The 22,373-nt window shown below is 46.8% G+C and overlaps 1 protein-coding gene across 2 annotated transcripts in view; it reads left to right on the top strand.

Moving 5' to 3' along the window:
- The window catches only part of INTS2 (integrator complex subunit 2), a 1,100,863-nt gene that overhangs the window by 71,998 nt on the left and 1,006,492 nt on the right, over positions 1-22,373 (top strand). For both annotated transcript variants that reach the window (XM_069615090.1, XM_069615089.1), the window contains exon 3: positions 22,188-22,326. In XM_069615090.1, coding sequence (XP_069471191.1) covers positions 22,188-22,326 — 139 coding nt within the window. The remainder of the gene's footprint in view (positions 1-22,187; positions 22,327-22,373) is intronic.

The following is a 22,373-nucleotide window of genomic DNA, read 5'->3' as shown; positions in this document are numbered from 1 at the left end:
CAGTGCAAATTTAAATCGCCCGCCAGGATAACATGTGGATATATAGGGAGTTTAATAATCTGTAACCATGACTCTTCCAAATCTTTAAGAAATGTTTTGGTGGACATTGCAGCTGGATTTCAATATATATTTACTATCGCATATCTTTGTTCTCTTATTGTGATAATTATCAATTGAGTATATCGATTTGGCGCAGACTGGTGTTCTAGAACAATTTCTGAGGACTTATTTAAGGCCATAAGGAGACCGGACATGGGCCGACCTTTCACAGACCGTATTGCAGGGTTAAAAACAATATCAAAGTTGTCCCACACCGGCCGCTCCGTGAGCCAAGTTTCTTGAAATAAAATAATATCATGCTGCGATAACTTATTGGAACCATTACTCAATAAGTGCCCGTGGCCTCGAGTGTTCCAGCTTATCATAGACATAGATGGCAGAGGATATTGAAAAGTAAGTTACGACTGCTCTGATACAGATTGAGGCATTGGATGATAATTTTGGTTAATCGACTGAACACATAAACCCTGTCTCTGGTTAGAAACATACGTCTGCGTTGGTAGGTTTTGCACCGCAGAAATAGGAACTTGAGTTGTCACAGCAGTGAGAAGGTCAAACCCTAATTCATATATTTCTCGTTTAGCAAGCCACAAAGTGTTTAACACAACTCGTGAGGACACCCAAAACCGTGCAACAGAGAGATCATTATCGAAGATAAATTCCACCAAATCAATATCGGAGGATTGCAGATCGTCTAACGCAGGAATTTCAGCTAGTATTGCAAGTATACTAGTGCGATTTAAATCATACTTCGCATAAGGTATATCTCTGCATCGAATAATCAATGGATATAGCGATTGTTTGGGTGATATTTTCGAGTTTTTTTAGTGGTAAAGACGGAAACCTATTAGAGTGCAACCAGCTTGTACCCAGTGAGTGGTTTTGTTGTTGTGGATGCATATCAACCCTTGCAACCGGACCAGCTGGATAACGCCTCAAATCAGTTATTTGTGAATGCATAGTATGCTGGTCAGCCTCTGACTTCATATGTAATGTCGCATTTTTGTTCAAGTTGGTCATATATTCTTCCACCGCAGTTTTTATTACTTGTTGTATTGGCATTTCAGATGCACCAAATGTAAGTTGCTTGGTGGTGGGTGTATTATCAGGATTGATAGGAATTTTAAGGGGAGCAGACATTTTCTTTAGAGAAGAAAGCTCGGGGATCAAGGGCGTAATGAGTGACTGTGCCACGTGATTCTTTTCTGTATGGACTGTTATATGGGGTATCTCTCGAATATTAGGATCCTTCAGCATCTCTACTTGGGCATTCAAGGGTCTTTGTTTAGTCATATAGTAGTCGATCTCCTTTCTGATTTCATTCCGTCTGGCTTCAACATTCTTATCTAAGATCCTCTCTGGAGAACAAGGTGATGAAGCTGCAAGGGTAGCACCCTCTTTTACTTGTACCACCGCAAATTGGGGTACTAAGGGAAATGAAGCTTGTGTATTCACCGCCCTATCATGTTCGGCAGCCTCAACCAGCGCGTCTAATGGATCATAAGCTACTATCTGGGCAGGGCATGTCGTAAGCTGGTTACTAGCTTTCTTAGCATTAGCCAAGTCGCTATATTTTTTTTGTACTGCTTCCGCTGCCATGGTGGTGTGCTTCCTGGGCAAAGATAGGGCTTTAATGAAGGCTTTAGTTGCTGATTTTGCCGTTTTTGCTATATCTTTACCATTTTTTGTTTTTTTACAAACCAGGTTCTTTTTTGGTTTAAGTATTATTTCGTGTGGCTTAGATCCATTAAGTGAGAATATGTTAAACACTTGTTTGTCTCCAGGAGCTACAGAGTCCGACAAAGGTTTGTCCTTCAGATTTTCAATGTTTTGGTGCAGGGAAAAATCATCGTGAATTACATTCGGAAAGGCAGGTAAGGTCTTAAACTTTATAGCTTGTGATTTTGTAATAGGGGCGGTAGGCGGCTTATCAAAAATTAGTGATTTATCAAGGTTTAGTTTTTGTTTTTTTTGGATATTTGTTTCAATACTATGTTTAAGCGTTGCTTGCCAATGTAATAGTTTCTCAATCTGTTTATCATGTGCCTGCAGTTTTCGGTCGAGCGTTTCAAACAGCTTAAAAAGAGAAGAAATGGCCAAATTCATGGCATGCAACGTGGTCTCAATCAAAATGGACGGAGAAATGACTGAAGGCAAAAAAGGATCATCGGATGGTCTGGCCGAGATGTCAGGGACACGTCTGGGAGTGGGGGCAGCAGATGAAGCGACCAAACTATGTGCTGTGTCTGAATATATGAAAGAAACTTCAGGTAGCTCTAATGAATTCCGACAATCATCCCCTTCCAAAAAGGAAGAGTTCGAGCTTGACTCAATTACTGCAGGCTGAGGATCTGATGAACCACAGCAGCTTTCGATCAGGGGGAGTGGCGAGGGAACATGACAGTCATGTGGTAAGGGACTCCCCCCCCCACCAGCGGGACCTAAAGAGACCTGACATGGTGTTTGAGGCTCTAGATTTCTGTTGGAATTGGTGTTGGACCCTGGGGATCCAGGTGCTTCACATATTACAGGCATAGGGTGAAGCTCTTTTAAAAGAGGGATTTCGCCCTCTTTAATAAGAGTGTTATCAGAAACTCCCAAAAAGTTTTTTACATTCGAGCCTTGGGTGCTCCTGGTGAACTTAAAACAAGGGTCAATTGGTTTACCAGTGAAGTCACAGGATAAGGGTTTAGACTCAAAGAAGAAACGCTTTATATCAGCTGGAGATGAAGCTCCTTCTATCGTATGTCTATTGAGGTTCGAGGCACTAGTAGGGTGATGCCTCTGGGGCGTACTGCCCATTTGTTTTCGCTTGTGGGTTTCGGCATTAGCCTGACCCAAAGTTGGCCCATTCGGCATTGCACTTCTTAGAGTACGCATGTCACCTTATAGTAATACTATCACAGAGTAAAAATGCAAATAGATAAGTTATGATTGAACAAACAGATATTAAAACAGGATAGGCAAGTGCTGCTTAAAAGAGAGGGTCCAAAAAGTAGGATAAAAAGTTTAAAAATGGAGAGTAGAACTGAATTGTTGCAAATACGCCAAACAGTACCTTAATTATTTTCTTGGTCAGAATTTACATATAAGATTCTTAGCCGTCTAGGAAACGCCCAATGGCTTGAGGAGCAGCCTTAGTCCGTCTCTCCTCCCCAAAGACCGGCCAAACAGGTAGATGAAGTAATACTCTTAATGGAAGTTGGACAGACCGTAGGTGATCCGAATGGGGACAACAAGTGGCAGATACTTGTCCGCTGACGGTAGTTAATCAGTACCAGTATTACCGCGGCCAACAACCGACCACGCCGAACAGCCAGACAGCACCAGCCCTTCTGCCACAGGGCTTACGCCGCACGGGCGGCTGTGTGCTCCCTTTGTACTTCCTTATAAGGTCACGTGACTCCAGTCACGTGATCGCGCCAGGGCCCGCCTCCACCAAACAGCAAGAGCAGAACGCTCGCAGTGCTGTCTCGGAGCCCGCACAATTAAGAGGAAAAGATGCGTGAAGGTAAGCACAGCAGGAGTCCTCAAATCAAAGCGCCGCACGGGCGGCTGTGTGCTCCCTTTGTACTTCTGTATAAGGTCACGTGACTCCAGTCACGTGATCACGCCAGGGCCCGCCTCCACCAAACAGCAAGAGCAGAACGCTCGCAGTGCTGACTCGGAGCCCGCACAATTAAGAGGAAAAGATGCGTGAAGGTAAGCACAGCAGGAGTCCTCAAATCAAAGCCACCAGTCCTGGCTCCAGCGCAACATTTATGTACAACCTTGTCGGCTAAGTTGACGTTGAGTGGCATAACATTTTATGCAAATTGTTGAAGTAACAATTGGAATCAATCTTCTCCCTCCGGCGAGGTGTTGCCTCTTCGAAATTTCCTCGATCCCTTGACTCGTCTCCTCCGTGGCCCCTGGATGCGCCACTGTCTTCCGCTCTTCTGATATATAATTCTTAATTTCTCTTTCAGACTGTAGTCACTCTTTCATTACCCCCATGCTCAAAAGAGAGGGAGGAGGGGTAGCCCCACCTATAGCGTACCGTGCGCTCTTTCAGCAATTTTGTTATGGATCCGCACATTCGCATCATGGCCAGGGTCAGAGAAGATAGGCCCTGAAAGATTGTGATCCGCGCCTCTCCGAGGGTAACGGCTCCATTGCGTATGGCCTTCTCTTGGATCCTGGCCTTGTCCTGATAGTAATGAAAGCGGGCAAGGACCGACCTTGGTCCTCCTGTTGGGCCTCCTGCTCTGTGTATTCTCTCCGTCTTTAGGTCGCTTTGTCAGCAAATAATAGCTTAATTATGTCGTGAAGCGTCTTCCAGAGGTCCCTTTCAGATTCCCCATCATGTTCCGTGATGCCAAAAAAGCGCAAGTTAGTCGCTGCTCATGATTTTCCAAATCGTCCATTTTGAGGCCAAAATCCTCCTCTTTGTTCTATTTCCGCAATTCTACCTTCCTTTTGAGTCTCGAGGGTGTCCAGTGAGGTTTGATTGTTCTCCTTTCCCTCTAGTCTCTTGTTGATCCTATCCATCCGTTGCGTGATCTTATCAATTTTCCCACCTATGTTGGCTCCCATATTCTTGATCTCATTCAGCAGGGCCGCAACATCGCCTTTGGTGGCTGCTGCTTTGGTTCCGGAAGTGTCCATGATTGTGTCTTGGGAGTTCTCAGGTGCAGGAGGTAAAGGGAGGTAGGCAAACTTGGCTGGTTTCTGCTTCGTGTCCATATGTTAGTAGACACGTCCTCCACTGTACGCTTCAGCTCACTACAGTCTGGTAAAGAGGGTCATTCCAGCACAATCCTATGGAGATCGATTGGGTTGGGTGGTCTCCTGTTACGAGGAGATGGTGGCCAGAGTCCTCAAGGGACGTATTGGGAAGCAAGATGGTAGACCAACCGTGTATCCTCTGGCCTTAAAGTCCTTTGTCGGCCTGCCTGGCGTAGAGAGGGCTGTCAAACAAGTTCTGATGTTGCAAGTTAGTTGAAGGAGGGCACACGCCCCGTTTTCAGGGGCCCAACCCCTTGGACCGTCTTCTCCCACGTCACATCACTCTCTTCTGGAATGGGGAGGTATCCCAATGATTTTGATTCGCATTTGGTGGCGTTCAGGAGTCGAAGGATTTGAAATTAGTTGGAGTGACAGACCTCAACCTGCGACTGATCCTTATACGTCTTGTTCTTCAAGTTAAAGGCTCAGCAACGAGCGGCTGAGTATCATACGGGTGGTGGCCACACTGGGAGCCAACTCAGTTCATTAGTAGCCATTCACAGGTGTTAAGGAGTATCCGCTGCGCTGGAGGAGGCACAGCCAGGGGCCCAACCCTCCGAATGGCCTTTCTTGAGCTGTCTGGGCACCAGTGTGACTCTTGCTGTGAGAGGCCTGGTCTGCATTGTCCTAGTGGTCCTATGGGGCCAGTGGGTCTTCAGGGTCTGGTCCGGAGTTCCCCTCAAACTTTTGGTCAGGGGCGCTAAAGTTTCTACTCCAGTAGTCTTTATCAGGTAGGGCCGTGATACAACATCCAGGGACCGCGTCTCCTGTCCAAGCGTGCTGGGTAGCGGGTGTGTTTAGACCCTTCCAAGCTTTGTCCACCTTATCCTTGTATGTGGGGGGGGGGGGATCAGGCCAGCAATATCTATCCTTCGCCTTAGGTTGTGACCTGGTTGTCCCCCAATATCTGGCCCCATCCACGTCCAGATCAGACAGCCCCAGAAGGATTCCAGGAACACAGAAGGATTGTAGACATTCACTGATGTGTGTACGGTCAATAATCAGTATTCCGGCTCTACTTCGTGTCGTATTTTCTAATCCACTCTCCAATCTGAGGGTCATGTGTGCTCCTTTTTTTGTACACCTGTCATGTGGTTGGGGTATCCTGCAGAGGCGCATCTGTGTCCACCTCTTATTGCGTATGCATCCACGGTTTGAGTATGTGACGCTGATTGCCTGGCTTAATATTAGTCTAGTGCAATGTGGGGGGTGATCCCAGTGTCCGACAGCCCCCGGTATGTGAAGACTCTTAATTAGCTTGAGGCGGCCGGGGCTTATGCGTTTGGGAGGGGCCCCAACCTGAATCTGCGTCCTAGCTCTCGGGGGAGTATAGGCGCTACTGCCTGCAGAGTTTTCCGCCCTGGTCCAGGTCTTGCGCAGTTGGGATTAAAGAATAAGCACTTATTACGGAGTGCATGTGGGTCTCCCAAACGTAGGATAACAGGTTAGGATCTGCTGCTTTTGATGTTTATTCAGGAGAGTTAGCAGGACGCACTTGTAGGCATACAGAGTCTCTATATGCATGCAGCAACGGGGAGGAGACCGCGTTCTAACGCAGGTCCCTGTGATCCGCCCGCACCACGTGCAGGGTCGTGTGTCCTGGCCTGGTGTGCCGCACACCTTCTGTTGGTCTGTAGGGGAGGGGGCCCGGCCGCAACACGAATTAAAGGGGAGGGGGGGTCGTAGCAGGCTCACCTCTGGAGTCCTCGTTCCATATGGGCCCTTTCGCCCGTGCCTGCCATGGCACTTCCTCACGGCGTGTGGTATCGGTGGGGGGGGGGGGGTAGGGTGGAGGGGGGGTGGAGGCCGTCGAGTCGGTAAATCGCGGCTAAGGCACCTTCACTGATAGGAGACTCTGAGCCGGGAGGGAAGCGTCCACTTCAAGGCTCCATTCTTGGAAGGCTCTGTTGCTGGATACGTTCAGGGATCGTCTGCTGCATGCGCCGTTTCCGTTTGCTTTCGTTTTCAGATGCGCAGGGCCTGGTCAATCCTTGGGAGTCGCTGCATATTTTGAACTGGTGATTTTCACATAAACCAGCACTGATTTTCGTCGGATTTTCACCCGGATTCGGGCGGTCGGGTTCCCATTGCGATCTCACCAAAATTCTGGAGGGTGGGGGGGTCATCCAGTGGGGGCTCATTCCACTTAGGAGACAATGAGATCGGAGCTCACACGGAGGTGAAACTCATCTGTGCGCCCCCTTGTGGCCAGTCTCGTTTCAGTTTTTTTTAAAACTAATACTAGGGATACAAAATGTCCCTTTCAGTTTACTTGCCAAGCATAAAAAGCACCCTCAGTTTTCCATGTATCTACAGCACACAATTTCTCACTCACCAAGAGTCAATTATCATTAGCAAATGGATAGTGGCAAGTGGAAATTTTGAGGCTTGCTGAAACAGTGTTTTAGGATTCCTCGATTTCTGAGATCCAACATTCACTGTCTTGGTTGGGACCCCTTTGCTTGATTTTCTGTTTCCAAGCTCTCACACAGAGTTGGAGAGGATGAATGCGTGAAGCTTCCATGCATTCCACTCAAGGGGCAGGTATGCTGAAGGTTTTAGGGTGGAGAACTAAACTGTTGTAAGGACTGATCTAAAGGACTTTATATCCTTGTCGATATTTCCTGATCTAATACACACAATCTCAGGGATAACGCACAGAGAATGCTTCTTAACCTTCCTTTCAGGTTTGGAATTATGTCACTCAACCACTATTCAAACACCCTACTTTCACTCAGTAACCTTCACTTCCCAAACACGTCTTACACTACCTTGTCTTAACACACCCATCACACAAACGCACACACTCAAACTGCAGAACCATTCTCACTCCTAATACAATATATCAACTTTTCCACCACTTTTCCCCATAAGCTTTCATCACTTCTTCTTGCTGGTCTCTTGGTCATCCTACACCTCTTATCCACACTTCCTGCTTCATGTCCCCTGATTAAATCCCCCTCCTTCTGCTGTGATTGGATGACTCTCCAAGGCCAATCTGGCCCTGATTTCCCCACCCTGGGACCTGTATGTGTATCGGCAAGTCATGATAAGGAGGCTATGCCCGCCTACTTTCTCCATGTGGGTTTGCTGTGTATCAAAGATAACCACCCTGTAGGGTCAATGTTTGTTTGTGTTCCGGGACCCATTCCTGTGGGGTGCCCAAGTAAGTCCATTGGGGAAGAGTCCCCATCTTCCCTTTGTTTCCCCATGTAATCTAGGGGTCGTGCAGATTGTTGTGTTGGCTCCATTCCCTTAATCGGTGGCTGCTGGTATTGGGACCACATTTTGTGTGGTCTCCCACCGGTAAATCCGTGACGGAGCTGTGAAGGGTCAGCAATAAGAGGCGTGCACAAAGTTGAAATGTTCTCAATATTCGCCATTTCAAAAAAAATAAAAGGCATTTTTCCAGTATTACCCAAATTGACCTTTTACAATTGACCTTCTGCACAATTCACCTTTATATTATTTTAGTTATTTTATATATGTATTGGGTTGGTTTTGGATTATAAATAATATAAGGGGATTGGGTGGGGTGTTGCAGGGGTTTTTGGATTGGTTGCGGGGGGTTTTCCCCCTGCATATATGTCCTAATTGACCTTCTAAATTAGGTACATTCTCCCGAGGTCAATTCTCCCGAGGTCAATTGTGAAAAGGTCAATTAGTATACAACCCTTTTTCCAAACCCATATCTTACCCTAACCAAAAGAGAATGGGCAACCTATGAAAACAAAACTAAAATAAGTGGATCTTCCGTCCAAAATGCATCTGGCCCCTCACACTAATTTACATAATCAAAAGGTACAATATAGTTTAAATCATCACCTCAACCAAGTTGTGCAAAACATCATATATATACAGTTTCAACAAAACAACCCTAGTATCCGGGATTCAGTTTCTCTTCCCATGAATGGTTTCAGGAAAAAGGCATTTGAAATACTGTTTCAACAAAGTTTCTTTAAGGGTAAGAAGTTCTCTTTTTTGGGTTTTTTCCTTAAGATGGCAAGACAAATGTTCTTTTTAGAATACAGGTTGAAATACATTAAAAGACGGTCTTTTATAGTTTTTATAATGGCCAAAGCAAAAGTGTTCAGTTTTAACAAAGGCCTGATGAAATAAAAGTTATTTTCAACAACACATTAGATTTCCGGGTGTACTCTCTTGCCAGGAACTCCTCTACTGACGTGAACAATTTCAATAAAGACTTAATAGAGCAACAAATATATTTTCCAACGCATTACATTTCCTAGTATACTCCCCTGCCACAATTATCCACTCACTGGCTCACACAGATCCCCTATTGTATTCTCCTGCCAGGTATCTTTTTCCAAAGAAGGTTCAACTGAAAACTCTGGATATCCTGGTTTACTCTCCTGCCAGGAATATCCGTGTTTTGACTCCCACACATCCCCTGGTGTAATCTCATGCCAGGTATCTCTTTAAAAAAAAGAACCATTTCTTCACTACCTGATGCTCTTATCAGGTCTAGCTGCAACATTCACTTTTCTCTTAAATGTTTTCACAATTGTACCTCCTCAGTGACACAACCTTGTTGACTTCAGTTAACACTTGCACCAATTTCCCCCATATAGGCATCCTTTATATGAGGGTTTGTTCAAGCTCCTTTTGTCAACCTCTCTTACAATGCATCTTGGCTCTTGGCAATGTTTGTTCCAGGTTTTCCCAAAGTGACATCTCATGTCAGGAGAATTGCACAACTTCTGCCTCTTTGTTTCTCTTGCATTTCTCTTGGTTTAGGGCAAGGCGGGTTCCAGATTTCCCCTAACTGACATCTTTTATCCGGAGAATTGCCCCGTGTTTGCCCTCTTGTTCTCTCTTTAATTCTATTTGGTCAGATTTCAAAACTTTTACTTAATTTTCCTCGCACCTGTCGGAATGTCCCAGGTTCATCACTATCAATGGGCCAAGTCGCCTGTATCTCCTGGTATCTCCAACTCGTGGTTTGGTGTAGCGGCAGAGTTTTACTTTGGGTATGACTTCCACAACTTATCAGACCCCTTTCAAGGTCCTCTGCAGGCTTTGTGGTCCATCACCGATACGGGCGCTGCTTTCTGCTCTGACAACATCATGCACAACTTCTCTGCGGTTGCTGGCTCCCTCGCTGCACTTCCCTGGGGCCTGACAGACTCTGTTGGGTTTCCAGACGCTCGGGTACATCTGCCTTTCTGTGGTGCTCCGCTTCCTGCTCCGTGCACTCTGCAGCCCGATCTGGCTTCTCCTTCACCTTCTTTTTCTCTCGTCTGCTTGTGTTTCCTGGATTCAAATGTCCTGCACAGTTAAATGAATTGATAATAACTTGACCGTACGTTACTATTGGCATTACTGATGATAATCATTGACTCTTTACTCCTCTTCTTTGTCCCAGTAACTATAGCTTTCTGGGAAGTTATGTTTAAGATGTTTAACAGAAGTAGGTTTTTCTGGGATTAAGGTTTCTTCTTCACAGTCAAGGGAGGAATACTTTGTTTCCCCTGTCAGAGCCATAACCTCCCCCCGATAGCCATCTCTTCCTATGTGATCCACCCTCAGAATACCACCCGCAGGGTCAGGACCAGGTAGCCCGCAGGGTCAGGACCAGGTAGCGGCTGCCTTCCACTGGCCACATAGGAGGAGACATTAAGCTGGGGATCATCACAGAGGTTGGGGTCTTCCTGTTAGGCAGAAACCTGTGCAGTTCCCTCTAGGACCACTGCAAAAGATTTAGGACTACAGGTGTTTGTCAGTAAACCCACTTGGTAGCAGTCTGTACCACACAGATTCACTTGGTAGCTGTGGCTGAGCAGTCAGACTTCCCTCAAGAAGAGTTAGGCAGTATACAGAGTATTCACAATAGGTCAAGAGAACACAATAGAACAAGTAAACACTGACCAGGGCTTGGTGTAAAAGAGATATAATTATTTATTTAAAACCACATCTAGAAAAACACACAGGCACTAATGATCAGCAATTCAAAAACACAGTCACTAAAAGATATACACTCCCTTAAAAGAATATTAGACAAGTCTTAAGTAAAGCCCCACTTATTTTCAGACAGCGGTGAGCGCTCAACGTAGATGGCACTCTAATAGTTCGTTTTAAAAAGGGAGAGAAAAGCAGAGAACAAATTGCAACAGATCCAACACTTTTTCAAGAACACAAAAAGGAAGGAAGGCAAAGTAAAACCGTGAAGTTGGAGTTCAAGAGGCCGGATCCACTTTCAGAGGATCCAAACAAAATGTGTCCAAGGTCACACGGTTGCAGTGCACAAAGGTCTTGTAAAGGTTCAAAAAGGAGTTGGACCACCGAAAGGGACCAGTTAGAGGGTCAAGGCGGCCAGCCCAGTCCAGAAGGTTAAGGAGTTATTATTACCTTGTAGCAATCTTTAGAAAGGGAGGCCTGGCGGACACGGTACCTTAAAGTGGTGAGAACGCTCCAGTGGGGGCAGTTGTTCCTGGCAGCGGGTGCAAGTCGGTGCTTCGTCCGGGGGAAGAGAGGATCTCGTCGTGGAGGAAGACAGGAGTCCGTTGCACTGCCAGGGAAGAAACCAACCGCACAGTTTCTCAGGTACAAGGAATGGTCCGGTGATTCGCGGTTCAGTGGTGAGTGGCTATCCGGCTGCCGGGGTGCTTGGCACGGGCAGTTCGACCACAAACCGGGCTGGGGTGCGAAGAAAGAAAGGTAAACTGGTTGTGCCCACCAGTCAGGGGAAGAAGCCTCTCCAGTCGGGAGATCTTCTCTGTCGTCGGGAAATGGTGAGTCGGTTCTGCAGGGCTTCAACGGTGATGTCATCGTGGTAGGTCGGCTCAGCTTCTCCCTCGTCGGATTCTCGGGTCCTTGGCGACTTCTTCTGAAGTTCCAGTCCCCAAAGCCCTGCTTTTATGCAGAAAACCCCCATTCACTCAGCCTAGCTGTCACTCAAACATGCTAAGTGGTGAGCAGGCCGGCTCACCACTTGGGCCAGTCACACAAGAGTGCGACCTGAGTTACCAAGGTGACTCGGTCCAGGGTGCCTAAACCCCCTCCCACACCCCCTGTGGTACCCAGACATAGTGGCACCACTTTTGGAGGCTTCTGTGGAGAAGCCCGCCAAAAAGTGGAACAAAGGGCTCGACTTGGGTTGGAGTCACAGAAGAGAACACAAACGCCATTCTAGGATCGAGTCTTGGCAAAAAATACCAACCGGAGAATTAATATTAATTAAATAAACCGGCGGTATGTTCGAGGCTATGAGAATTAAATAATTAAAGTTGGTAGCCTCGAACAATGGGAAAATCCCATAGGAAAATATTCGCGGTCGAATATAAAAAGTAGTTTCCACTGCCACCAGCCAAAACTCGATCAGGGGGGACAGAGACGTGCCCCCTCGACTAACAGACCCCGGGGCAATCGAATTGCCCCGACCAGTACATCCACAATATGATGGTTTGTACTGGTTTCTGTTAATAATTTGGGATTAGTAAAGCAAATGGTGACTTTACATGCCCTGGGAGACAGTAGTCCGTCCCAGGGGATGGAGTCTATGGTGGGGTGTCACTATGACACCCCTGTGTTACTGCACGGAGGGTGCTGTGTAACACACATAGGAAAAACACATGAGACCCTATGGAGTAAAGGACCCCATAGCCCATAAAACACATTACCAGTCAAAGGAATACCATTAATCATGTCCAAGGAAAAGAGTCTCACTCTTGGCAGGAGGAAAAAAACAAACTCCAGAAATCCAGCAAAGCTGCTGGGGGACTCACTAGGTTAGGAAATTCAGCCTAAAGAGAGAATTCTCCCTAACACTTGCCCCCCGCCCCAGACTAAGGGACAGGAGGATTTAATACACTCCTGGAGGAACCTCATACCTCTAGTCGATGACATACATCCTAGAGAGTCCATCAGCATTTTGATGGTGACACCCTGACCTGTGCTCAATGGTGAAATCAAACCCTTGAAGGCAGATTGACCATCTGAATAGTTTTGGATTTTCCCCTTTCATTTGCATTAACCATCTCAAGGGTTGGTGGTCAGTCTGAATGACAAAATAGAACCATACAAGTATGGCCTAAACTTCTTCAGTGCCCACACAATAGCAAAGCATTCTCTTTCGATTTTTTCCCACCTTGTCTCAGGATCCTTCAGCTTTCTGCTGATGAAGCAAATGGGATGCTCCCTACCTTTCCCATCCCGTTGACTGAGGACTGCACCTATTCCTACATTTAAAGCATCTGTTTGCACAATGAAAGTTTGGTGATAGTCAGGAGCTCTGAGTACTGGAGCTTGGCAAAGAGCCTTTTTCAGGGTTTCAAAGGCCTGATTGCATTCCTCATTCCATCTAACCTTTTTAGGGAATTTAGGAGAGGAGATGACATTCAGTGGAGAAGCTATGGACCCATAGTTCTCAATGAAATTCCTGTAATACCCAGTGAGACCTAAGAAGGCTCTCACCTGGGTCTGAGTAGTAAGTGTCGTCCAATTTTGCACAGCTTCAATCTTACTGGGCAAAGGCCTTATTTCTCCACCTCCTACCTCATGTCCAAGGTAGACCACTTTACTCTGTCCAATCTGGCATTTACTTGCCTTGATGGTCAGATTGGCCTTTCCAAGAGCCTGCAAAACATATCTCAGGTGGTCCACATGTTCCTCCCAGGAATTGCTGAACACTGCTATGTCATCCAAGTATGCCATGCAGAAGTCCTCCATTCCATTCAGAACCTGGTTTACCATCCTATGAAATGTAGCAGGTGCATTTTTCAATCCAAAAGGCATAACCTTAAACTGGTATAAGCCAACTGGGGTAGAAAATGCAGTTTTCTCCTTGGCATGGTCTGTCAGGGCTATTTGCCAATAGCCTGACGTCAAGTCAAATGTGCTGAGGATCTAGGCTGCACCAAGTCTATCCACCAACTCATCTGTCCTTGGCAAAGGGTGGGCATCAGTCTTAGTGACTGCATTAAGAGCTCTGTAATCCACACAGAATCTAAGTTCTTTAGATCCTGCCTTTGGTACTAACACAACTGGGCTAGACCATGGACTAGTAGAGGGCTCTATTACCCCGAGATCAAGCATCTTGTTGACCTCACCTTTGATGCGGGTTCTTACATTTTCTGACATTCGATATCCTCTGCTTTTGACTGGCAGACAGTCACCAATGAGTATGTCATGCTGTCCCCAAGGGGTCAAGCCTGGTGAAAGTGAGAACAGAGAGGCAAACTGATTCAACATAGATTTGCACTCTTCCTGTTGCTCAGGGGTCAGATTTGAAGAGAGATTTACTCCTTCAATTTTTTCGTCTAAAGGTAAGCCTCTGAGGAGATCAGGAAGAGCTTCACTCTCTTCTTCCTCTGATGATGCTAGAAGCAAATCTCCTACATCAGGTCTGGAGACATACGCTTTTAGTCTGTTGGTGTGGAAGACTGTTGGAGCCTCCTTGGGGTTGCCCAAGTCCACCAGATAGTTGACCTCTCCAAGTTTACCCACAACTTTGAAGGGTCCCATCCATTTGTCTTGCAAGGCCCTCTGCCTTGTTGGAATCATAACGAGAACTAGCTGGTCTTGAGTAAACTCAACCATGTTAGCCTTTTGGTCATGCCAGTGCTTGACCAATGCTTGTCCAGCTTTCAAGTTATCACTTGCTTCTGCCATCATTTGTGACATTCTCCTGCAGAGACCTATCACATAGTCAGTCACTCTGACTGGCTTGGGGGAAGGAGTACTCTCCAGCCCCTCCATGATCAGGGCCAATGGACCTCTGACCGGATGACCATAGAGAAGTTCAAAGGGAGATTAACCTACTCCCTCCTGAGGGACTTCTCTATAAGCAAAGAGAAGGCATGGCAGTAGAAGGTCCCCTTTCTTTTAAGGGGGTCCTCTAAAGCACCTATCATGCTCTTCATGGTTCTGTTGAACCTTTCAACCAGTCCATTTGTCTGAGGGTGGTATGCGGTTGAGAACTTGTAAGTAACTCTGCAGGTTTTCCACATGGCTTTCATGTAGTGGGACATAAAATTTGGCCCCCTGTCAGAGATTACTTCCTTAGGAAACCCAACCCTGCTAAAAATACCAAGGAGGGCCTTAGCCACAGCCGGAGCTGTAACATTCCTCATAGGAATTGCCTCAGGGTACCTAGTAGCATGGTCTACTACAGCAAGTATAAACCTGTTGCCTGAGGAAGTTGGAGGATCAAGGGGACCAACAATGTCAATCCCTACTCTCTCAAATGGGACTCCCACAACTGGGAGAGGCACTAAAGGTGCCACATTCTTGGAGCCAACCTTACCAGAAGTCTGGCAGGTACGGCAGCTCCTGCAGTATTTATCTACTTCGGCCCCCATCTTTGGCCAATAGAAGTAGAGTGAGAGCCTTTCCTTAGTCTTCTTGAAACTCAAGTGACCAGCCAAAGGAATCTCATGGGCTAACTGCAATAACTGTGGTCTGTTCTCTTGGGGTACTACAAGTCGTTTGTTGTCCCCAGGTGCAGACTCGGTTGGTTCACTGTAGAAGAGGCCATCTTCCCAGTGTAACCTATATTTCCCAGGCTCTTGCCCTTCAGCCTGAGCATCTGCCTGGTGGCGAAGACCTTCCAGAGTTGGCCATTCTCTCTGTCCCTTACTGAAGTCTGCCCTGTTGGGTCCACCTTCTGCCAGTAAAGACTGCAGCTCAGGATGGTCAACAGGATCCAGATCTCCAATGAGTTCCTGGCCTTCCACTAGCTCTTCTTCAGAGTCTAGTTTAACCACACAGGGTTGTACCTCCCTCTCAGCCTCAGCTGGAGGGGGAGTTACGGGTGTAACTTTGGACAACTTAGGGGAAGTCCTTGTTGGCTGCACTTGAGTGCTGACTGCTGGTTTCTTGTTAGAAGTCTTAGGTTTCCCCTTTGCTTCTGGTTTCTTAGAGACAGCAGCTGACATCTCTAGTGGAGCAGGAGCGATCTCTTTCTTCATCTCCTTGGGAGTACCTCTCATGGTTCTCTCCCTTGCAGGTCTGGTGAGCTCCTGTAACCTTTTACTAGGAGGTCTGGGGGTATGTGACACTATTCAAAGAGTTTTCAAGTCATTACCCAGCAGAACCCTTCCTGGCGCCTCACTTTGTATGCTGACCGGTATTTTCACAGTCATGTCATTACACTGGATGAGAACTGGTAATTGGGGAAGCATCTGCACAGGCCCTCTAGCTAACTTGGTGAGGCGTTTGGGTGCCTTAGCAACATCCTCAGCCTGAAAAAACGATTGTTCCACCACAGTTATGCTGGCCCCAGTGTCCCTAATGGCAGGAGTCTCCTGACCATTCACCTGGACACTGTCCTTATAATACTCTTTAGTATTATCTGGGATAGAATTATAGACATCTAAGTTCTGCTGTTCCCACAGACCCAGAGACACTAAAGAAACACTAGCTGAGACTCCAATGGGTTCATCAGCCAGTAATAGAAAGTTTCCACTTGCCATTTGTACTTCTTCCTCTGGAGCGAAGGCTAAGGAGATAAGCTGGACCCCTGAAGGTTTACCCTTACATCTGGGATCTCCTTTCACATGGTCAGTAGAGCCACAAACAAAGCATTTACCAAATGCTTTCTGGAATGGTGGCTTGTTCTGACCTCTTTCTGGTTTGGCACCAGGAGGTACACTAGCCTGATTTGGTTTCCCTGGTGGCTTACCCTTTTGGTTCTGTTTGGGGCCCTCTTTGGAATCGGAATTATTGGAATTCTCTTTGGAGTCCTTTTTTGGCTGTTTTCCCTCATCCTTTTTCTGAGTAGCCCCAGAAGCCTTGTGAGTGGCCCTGTTGGCAACCCACAAGTCCACAGCCTTAGCTAACTTCCTGGAATCTAATTCCTTTGAATCAGCCAAGTGCTGTCTGAGCTCAGGAGAACAGGCATCATAAATTGACTCCAACATTACAAGATTCTTCATTCCTTCATAAGTGTTAACTCTGTAACCCTTAATCCATCCCTCTACGTTTTTCAAACTTTCACTCACCCAGGTAGCCCAAGGGGTACCATCATGCTTTTTGAGGGTCCTAAACCTCTTAAGGTACTGGGAAGGATCCTTCCCAAATCTAGCTATCAAAGCTAGCTTCACACATTCATAATCCTTCTTATCCACCTCCCCCAACTCCATTACCACATCAGTTGCAACAGGGGGAAGCCTAGAGAACAACCAGGGAAGTAACTCATTCCCTGTGATGTCCTGGAGCCCATGATTATACTCAAACATGTTCAACCTATCCAACACATCCAATCTAGGTTCATAAATACCCACTAATTCCTTAGGCATCTGGGGTCTTTTGGGACTGGAACTCCTAGAAGAACCAGAGGAGAGAGAAGCATTTTCCACAGACGACTTTTTCATTTCTAACTCATGATTAAGCTCTATTTCTCTGAGTCTTAACTCGGCTTGCTTCTGCCCAGCCTGGGCATTCATTCTTCTGAACTCTAGCTCTTGGTTTCTTTCAGATTGAGCTAAAAAACGTTTGTACTCTAATTCAAGCTTCATTTTTTCAAGTTCAAAATAAGCAGGGTTACTTGTGGGACTTGGTATGGGCCCAGTAGGTACGGCAGGTAAGGCAGACAGAGGCTCAGAGTGGCTAACTTCATTAGGTTCACTTTCCTCTTCTGAGTCATTCTCAAGACTTTGATTCAGATCAATACCATCACTGTTTTCTACATTTGCTGGGGGGGTAGATTCATCTGTACCACCCAGACTTTGGTTTTCTAACAATCTTTCTATAAGTTCCATTTTCTTGCCCTTCTCAGGGAGTTTCTTATGTCTACAAAATACTTTTAAGCAATCAGCAGTTTTGGCAGACAATGATTCTAGGGTATAACTCTCCATAGCAGACATAGTTAGAAAATCAGCTTTTTAGTGCTAAGCTCTGTGGTTGGTTGTCCTAAAGTGTTCAACAAGCACTCTAAAATGTATACTCAATACAAATCCCACCGCTGTACACCAGTGTTAGGCGAAAACCTGTGCAGTTCCCCCTGGGACCACTGCAAAAGATTTAGGACTACAGTTGTTTGTCAGTAAACCCACTTGGTAGCAGTCTGTACCACGCAGATTCACTTGGTAGCTGTGGCTGAGCAGTCAGACTTCCCTCAAGAAGAGTTAGGCAGTATACAGAGTATACACAATAGGTCAAGAGCACACAATGGAACAAGTAAACACTGACCAGGGCTTGGTGTAAAAGAGATATAATTATTTATTTAAAACCACATCTAGAAAAACACACAGGCACTAATAATCAGCAATTCAAAAACACGGTCACTAAAAGATATACACTCCCTTAAAAGAATATTAGACAAGCCTTAAGTAAAGCCCCACTTATTTTCAGACAGCGGTGAGCGCTTAAGGTAGATGGCACTCTAATAGTTCGTTTTAAAAAGGGAGAGAAAAGCAGAGAACAAATTGCAACAGATCCAACACTTTTTCAAGAACACAACAAGGAAGGAAGGCAAAGTAAAACCGTGAAGTTAGAGTTCAAGAGGCCAGATCCACTTTCAGAGGATCCAAACGAAATGTGTCCAAAGTCACACGGTTGCAGTGCACAAAGGTCTTGTAAAGGTGCAAAAAGGAGTTGAACCACCGAAAGGGACCAGTTAGAGGGTCAAGGCGGCCAGCCCAGTCCAGAAGGTTAAGGAGTTATTATTACCTTGTAGCAATCTTTAGAAAGGGAGGCCTGGCGGACACGGTACCTTAAAGTGGTGAGAACGCTCCAGCGGGGGCAGTTGTTCCTGGCAGCGGGTGCAAGTCGGTGCTTCGTCCGGGGGAAGAGAGGATCTCGTCGTGGCGGAAGACAGGAGTCCGTTGCACTGCCAGGGAAGAAACCAACCGCAGAGTTTCTCAGGTACAAGGAGCGGTCCGGTGATTCGCGGTTCAGTGGTGAGTGGCTATCCGGCTGCCGGGGTGCTTGGCACGGGCAGTTCGGCCACACACCGGGCTGGGGTGCGAAGAACGGTAAACTGGTTGTGCCCACCAGTCAGGGGAAGAAGCCTCTCCAGCCGGGAGATCTTCTCTGTCGTCGGGAAGTGGTGAGTCGGTTCTGCAGGGCTTCACCAGTGGTGGTGTCGTCGTGGTAGGTCGGCTCAGCTTCTCCCTCGTCGGATTCTCGGGTCCTGTGGTGACTTCTGAAGTTTCCAGTCCCCAAAGCCCTGCTTTTATGCAGAAAACCCCCATTCACTCAGCCTAGCTGTCACTCAAACATGCTAAGTGGTGAGCCGGCCGGCTCACCACTTGGGCCAGTCACACAAGAGTGCGACCTGAGTTACCAAGGTAACTCGGTCCAGGGTGCCTAAACCCCTGTGGTACCCAGACAGAGTGGCACCACTTTTGGAGGCTTCTGTGGAGAAGCCCGCCAAAAAGTGGAACAAAGGGCTCGACCTTGGTTGGAGTCACATAAGCGAACACAAACGCCATTTTAGTATCGAGTCGTGGCAAAAAATACAAACCGGAGAATTAATATTAATCAAACCGGCGGTATGTTCGAGGCTATGAGAATTAAATGATTAAAGTTGGTAGCCTCGAACAATGGGAAAATCCCATAGGAAAATATTCGCGGTCGAATATAAAAAGTAGTTTCCACTGCCACCAGCCAAAACTCGATCGGGGGGACGGAGACGTGCCCCCTCGACTAACAGACCCCGGGGCAATCGAATTGCCCCGACCAGTACGTCCACAATATGATGGTTTGTACTGGTTTCTGTTAATAATTTGGGACTAGTAAAGCCAATGGTGACTTTACATGCCCTGGGAGACAGTAGTCAGTCCCAGGGTATGGAGTCTATGGTGGGGTGTCACTATGACACCCCTGTGTAACTGCACGGAGGGTGCTGTGTAACACACATAGGAAAAACACATGAGACCCTATGGAGTAAAGGACCCCATAGCCCATAAAACACATTACCAGTCAAAGGAATACCATTAATTGTGTCCAAGAGTTGGAGGAAAAGAGTCTCACTCTTGGCAGGAGGAAAAAAACAAACTCCAGAAATCCAGCAAAGCTGCTGGGGGACTCACTAGGTTAGGAAATTCAGCCTAAGGAGAGAATTCTCCCTTACACTTCCACCCTCTGCCCTGGGAGTATGGGGTGGCTGCTGTGTCGCTGGCTGGTCTTCTCTCCTCAGTGCTACTGCGTATGGACGCAGCTACTCGCGGTCTCCTGCCCCGCCGGCGTCTCGGAGAGCTTCTGGTTTTATTCCCTGCAGTAGGGCTCTGTCTGTATGCAGGTGATTCTCGTGGGGCTTGGCCGGGTTCTGCTTATGGCTAAACATCTAGTACTGGTGATCTGAAAGACTCTGGAAAGTCTGATACATGAGACAAGGTGGAGTACATAATGGAGTGCATAGGAACATCTCGGCACAAGGGGAGAGGGCAGGAATTGGGCCCCCTCTGCTGCCATGGTCCACCTTAAGGATGGCACTGGCTCTGGAGCCATCCGCTCTCCTCCACCCTCTTTTAGAGAGGGGTTCCTATACTCTATTGACCTGGCCAGGGCACTGGCCCTGTCCCACTTACCAGGGGTACTTCCACTTTAACAGTGCATCATCCACCAACCCCTCAGCAAAATCTGGCTTCACCTTTCTAGCATCTCTCTCGTGCCGGGGTCTGAGATATCCACTGCAGGCTTTTGGTTTTCTTTCTACCTTTAAGTATGTTCTCCACCAGCATTGGAGTTATAGCCCTAATCAGGCTTTCTTTTCTCTGTCTCACTTTGTCTCTCTCTCTCTCTCTCTCTCTCTCTCTCTCTCTCTCTCTCTCTCTCTCTCTCTCTCTCAATTTTTCTTTTTCTCTCTTTCTGTTTCTCTTTTTCTCTCTTTCTGTTTCTCTTTTTCTCTCTTTCTGTTTCTCTTTTTCTTATTTTCTCTTCTAGGTCCGGTCAAAGCAGACTGTTTGTTTTTTTTCTCTGGTACTCTCTCTCCTGGATTCCGATTCCCCTCCAAATCTCTCCCTTGGCAAGGGATCAGCGGTCCTTCTCAACACAATAAGGGTCATGGTGCCCGGGTATCCGCAATCTCTTCAGGTCTCTGGCCCCTCCTGACTATTTTCACTTCCCCTGGTCTCTCCCTTGTCTCTGAGTTCACAGCTCCACCAGCTAAGTCTGCACTCCTATTTCTCTTCCCTCAGACTGAGGAAAACAATACTCATTTATACTGTGCAAGCCACTTATCTATTCCCTGATTAGCTGGGGTAGTCAGGTGGTTGTTTGCAGGCTTTAACCCCTTAACTGCCAGGCTATTATGCAAGTATATGCAAAAAGGACGAGCATACTGGGCCTTGGCACTTGAAATCCATGCCTATACTCTTGTTTTTTTTGTTGCAACATCCTGTTTCTCACACTCCCTGGTTTGCTGCCCTCTTTGCAGGTAAAGGGGCTTAATCCTTAGGGATTTTTAATTTCTGTGCCTTGCTTATCTCGGCTCTAGATATTTTGAGTTGAAGTTTCACTATCATTTTAGGGCCAAATCAGTGTTTTATGTATATCTCTCACCAACCAATACCTCACCTTTTTAATACACACTCTCTTTGTCTCCTCCATGCCATGCCTCATCTCTTTGTCTACCTCATCTCCCCTTAACCTCACCTAAACAGCCCACACTCCCCTCTTTTGGCTGGTCCCTTTTAATAGTGCGTTATGTCCTGTTCTGTTGCTAACCCCCCCCCCCCTTGCCTTCTCATTGGGTGCTGCATTCACCAGGTTCCCTGGTCAATCTGTTTTGGGCTTTGCCCTTCTGGCCCGGTCTCCTAAATTAGAGATTACAAAATGTCTTTTAAGCCCCACCCCAGTTCCCATGTGGGCTGCTGCCACCTCCTTCTGCCGGCTTGACCATTAAACTAAGGTATGCAGCGATTTCCGCTTGCTTCAGGAAAGTGTCTCCATCACTGGTGTGCAATGTGTGCTGTTACATTGGCTTTTGATCTTCTGCCATTTCCCTCTCCCATGGGTCGGGTGTCTGCCGCTATGGAGGTTGGATTCAGTAGTTCTGAAAATGAAAAGAGAGAAGACTGACCAGCTGCGTGTAAGGTAGGAACTGGGTGATTGAGAGTCTTACTCCCCACTTGCAATCAGGCACATGAAGTAGAGACAGGGACCCTCCAACTTCTTTCACCCCGGCCTCTACGGGCAGGACTGACTCTGGCAAACGCCCTGGTAGGCCTGCTGCGGCAGGTTGAGAGGGATCCCTATCCTCCCTTGACAGATGAGATTGCACTAAATGTTTCTTAAGTAAGTGAAAGCTACTTTACAGCTGCAAACCCTGCAATGTTGTTACAGTTTTCTATTCTTTACACCAGCTCTGACTTTGAATGAACAGTTGAATTGATTTCTTGACATTTTGGTGGATACCTTGTGACGACTTTTAAAGAAGAGTTTTTTGTTTGCTTTAGGCACAAACTTGGAGGCGGAAGTGGTGAAAGTATTCTGGTTTCACAACTTCAACATGGCCTGACTTTGGAATTTGAACACAGTGACTCCCCACGGCGTCTGCGGCTTGTTCTAAGTGAATTGTTGGCCATTATGAATAAGGTATTATTTTCTTTTGTTCGTATCACTTTGCTTCACCAGGTCTGTTT

Source organism: Ambystoma mexicanum, chromosome 9 (genome assembly GCF_040938575.1).
Source record: "Ambystoma mexicanum isolate Mex_15411 chromosome 9, UKY_AmexF1_1, whole genome shotgun sequence".
NCBI classification, from domain to species: Eukaryota; Metazoa; Chordata; class Amphibia; order Caudata; family Ambystomatidae; genus Ambystoma; species Ambystoma mexicanum.
Note: the sequence above shows the minus strand (reverse complement) of the source record. Positions and strands in the feature narration are given on the sequence as shown.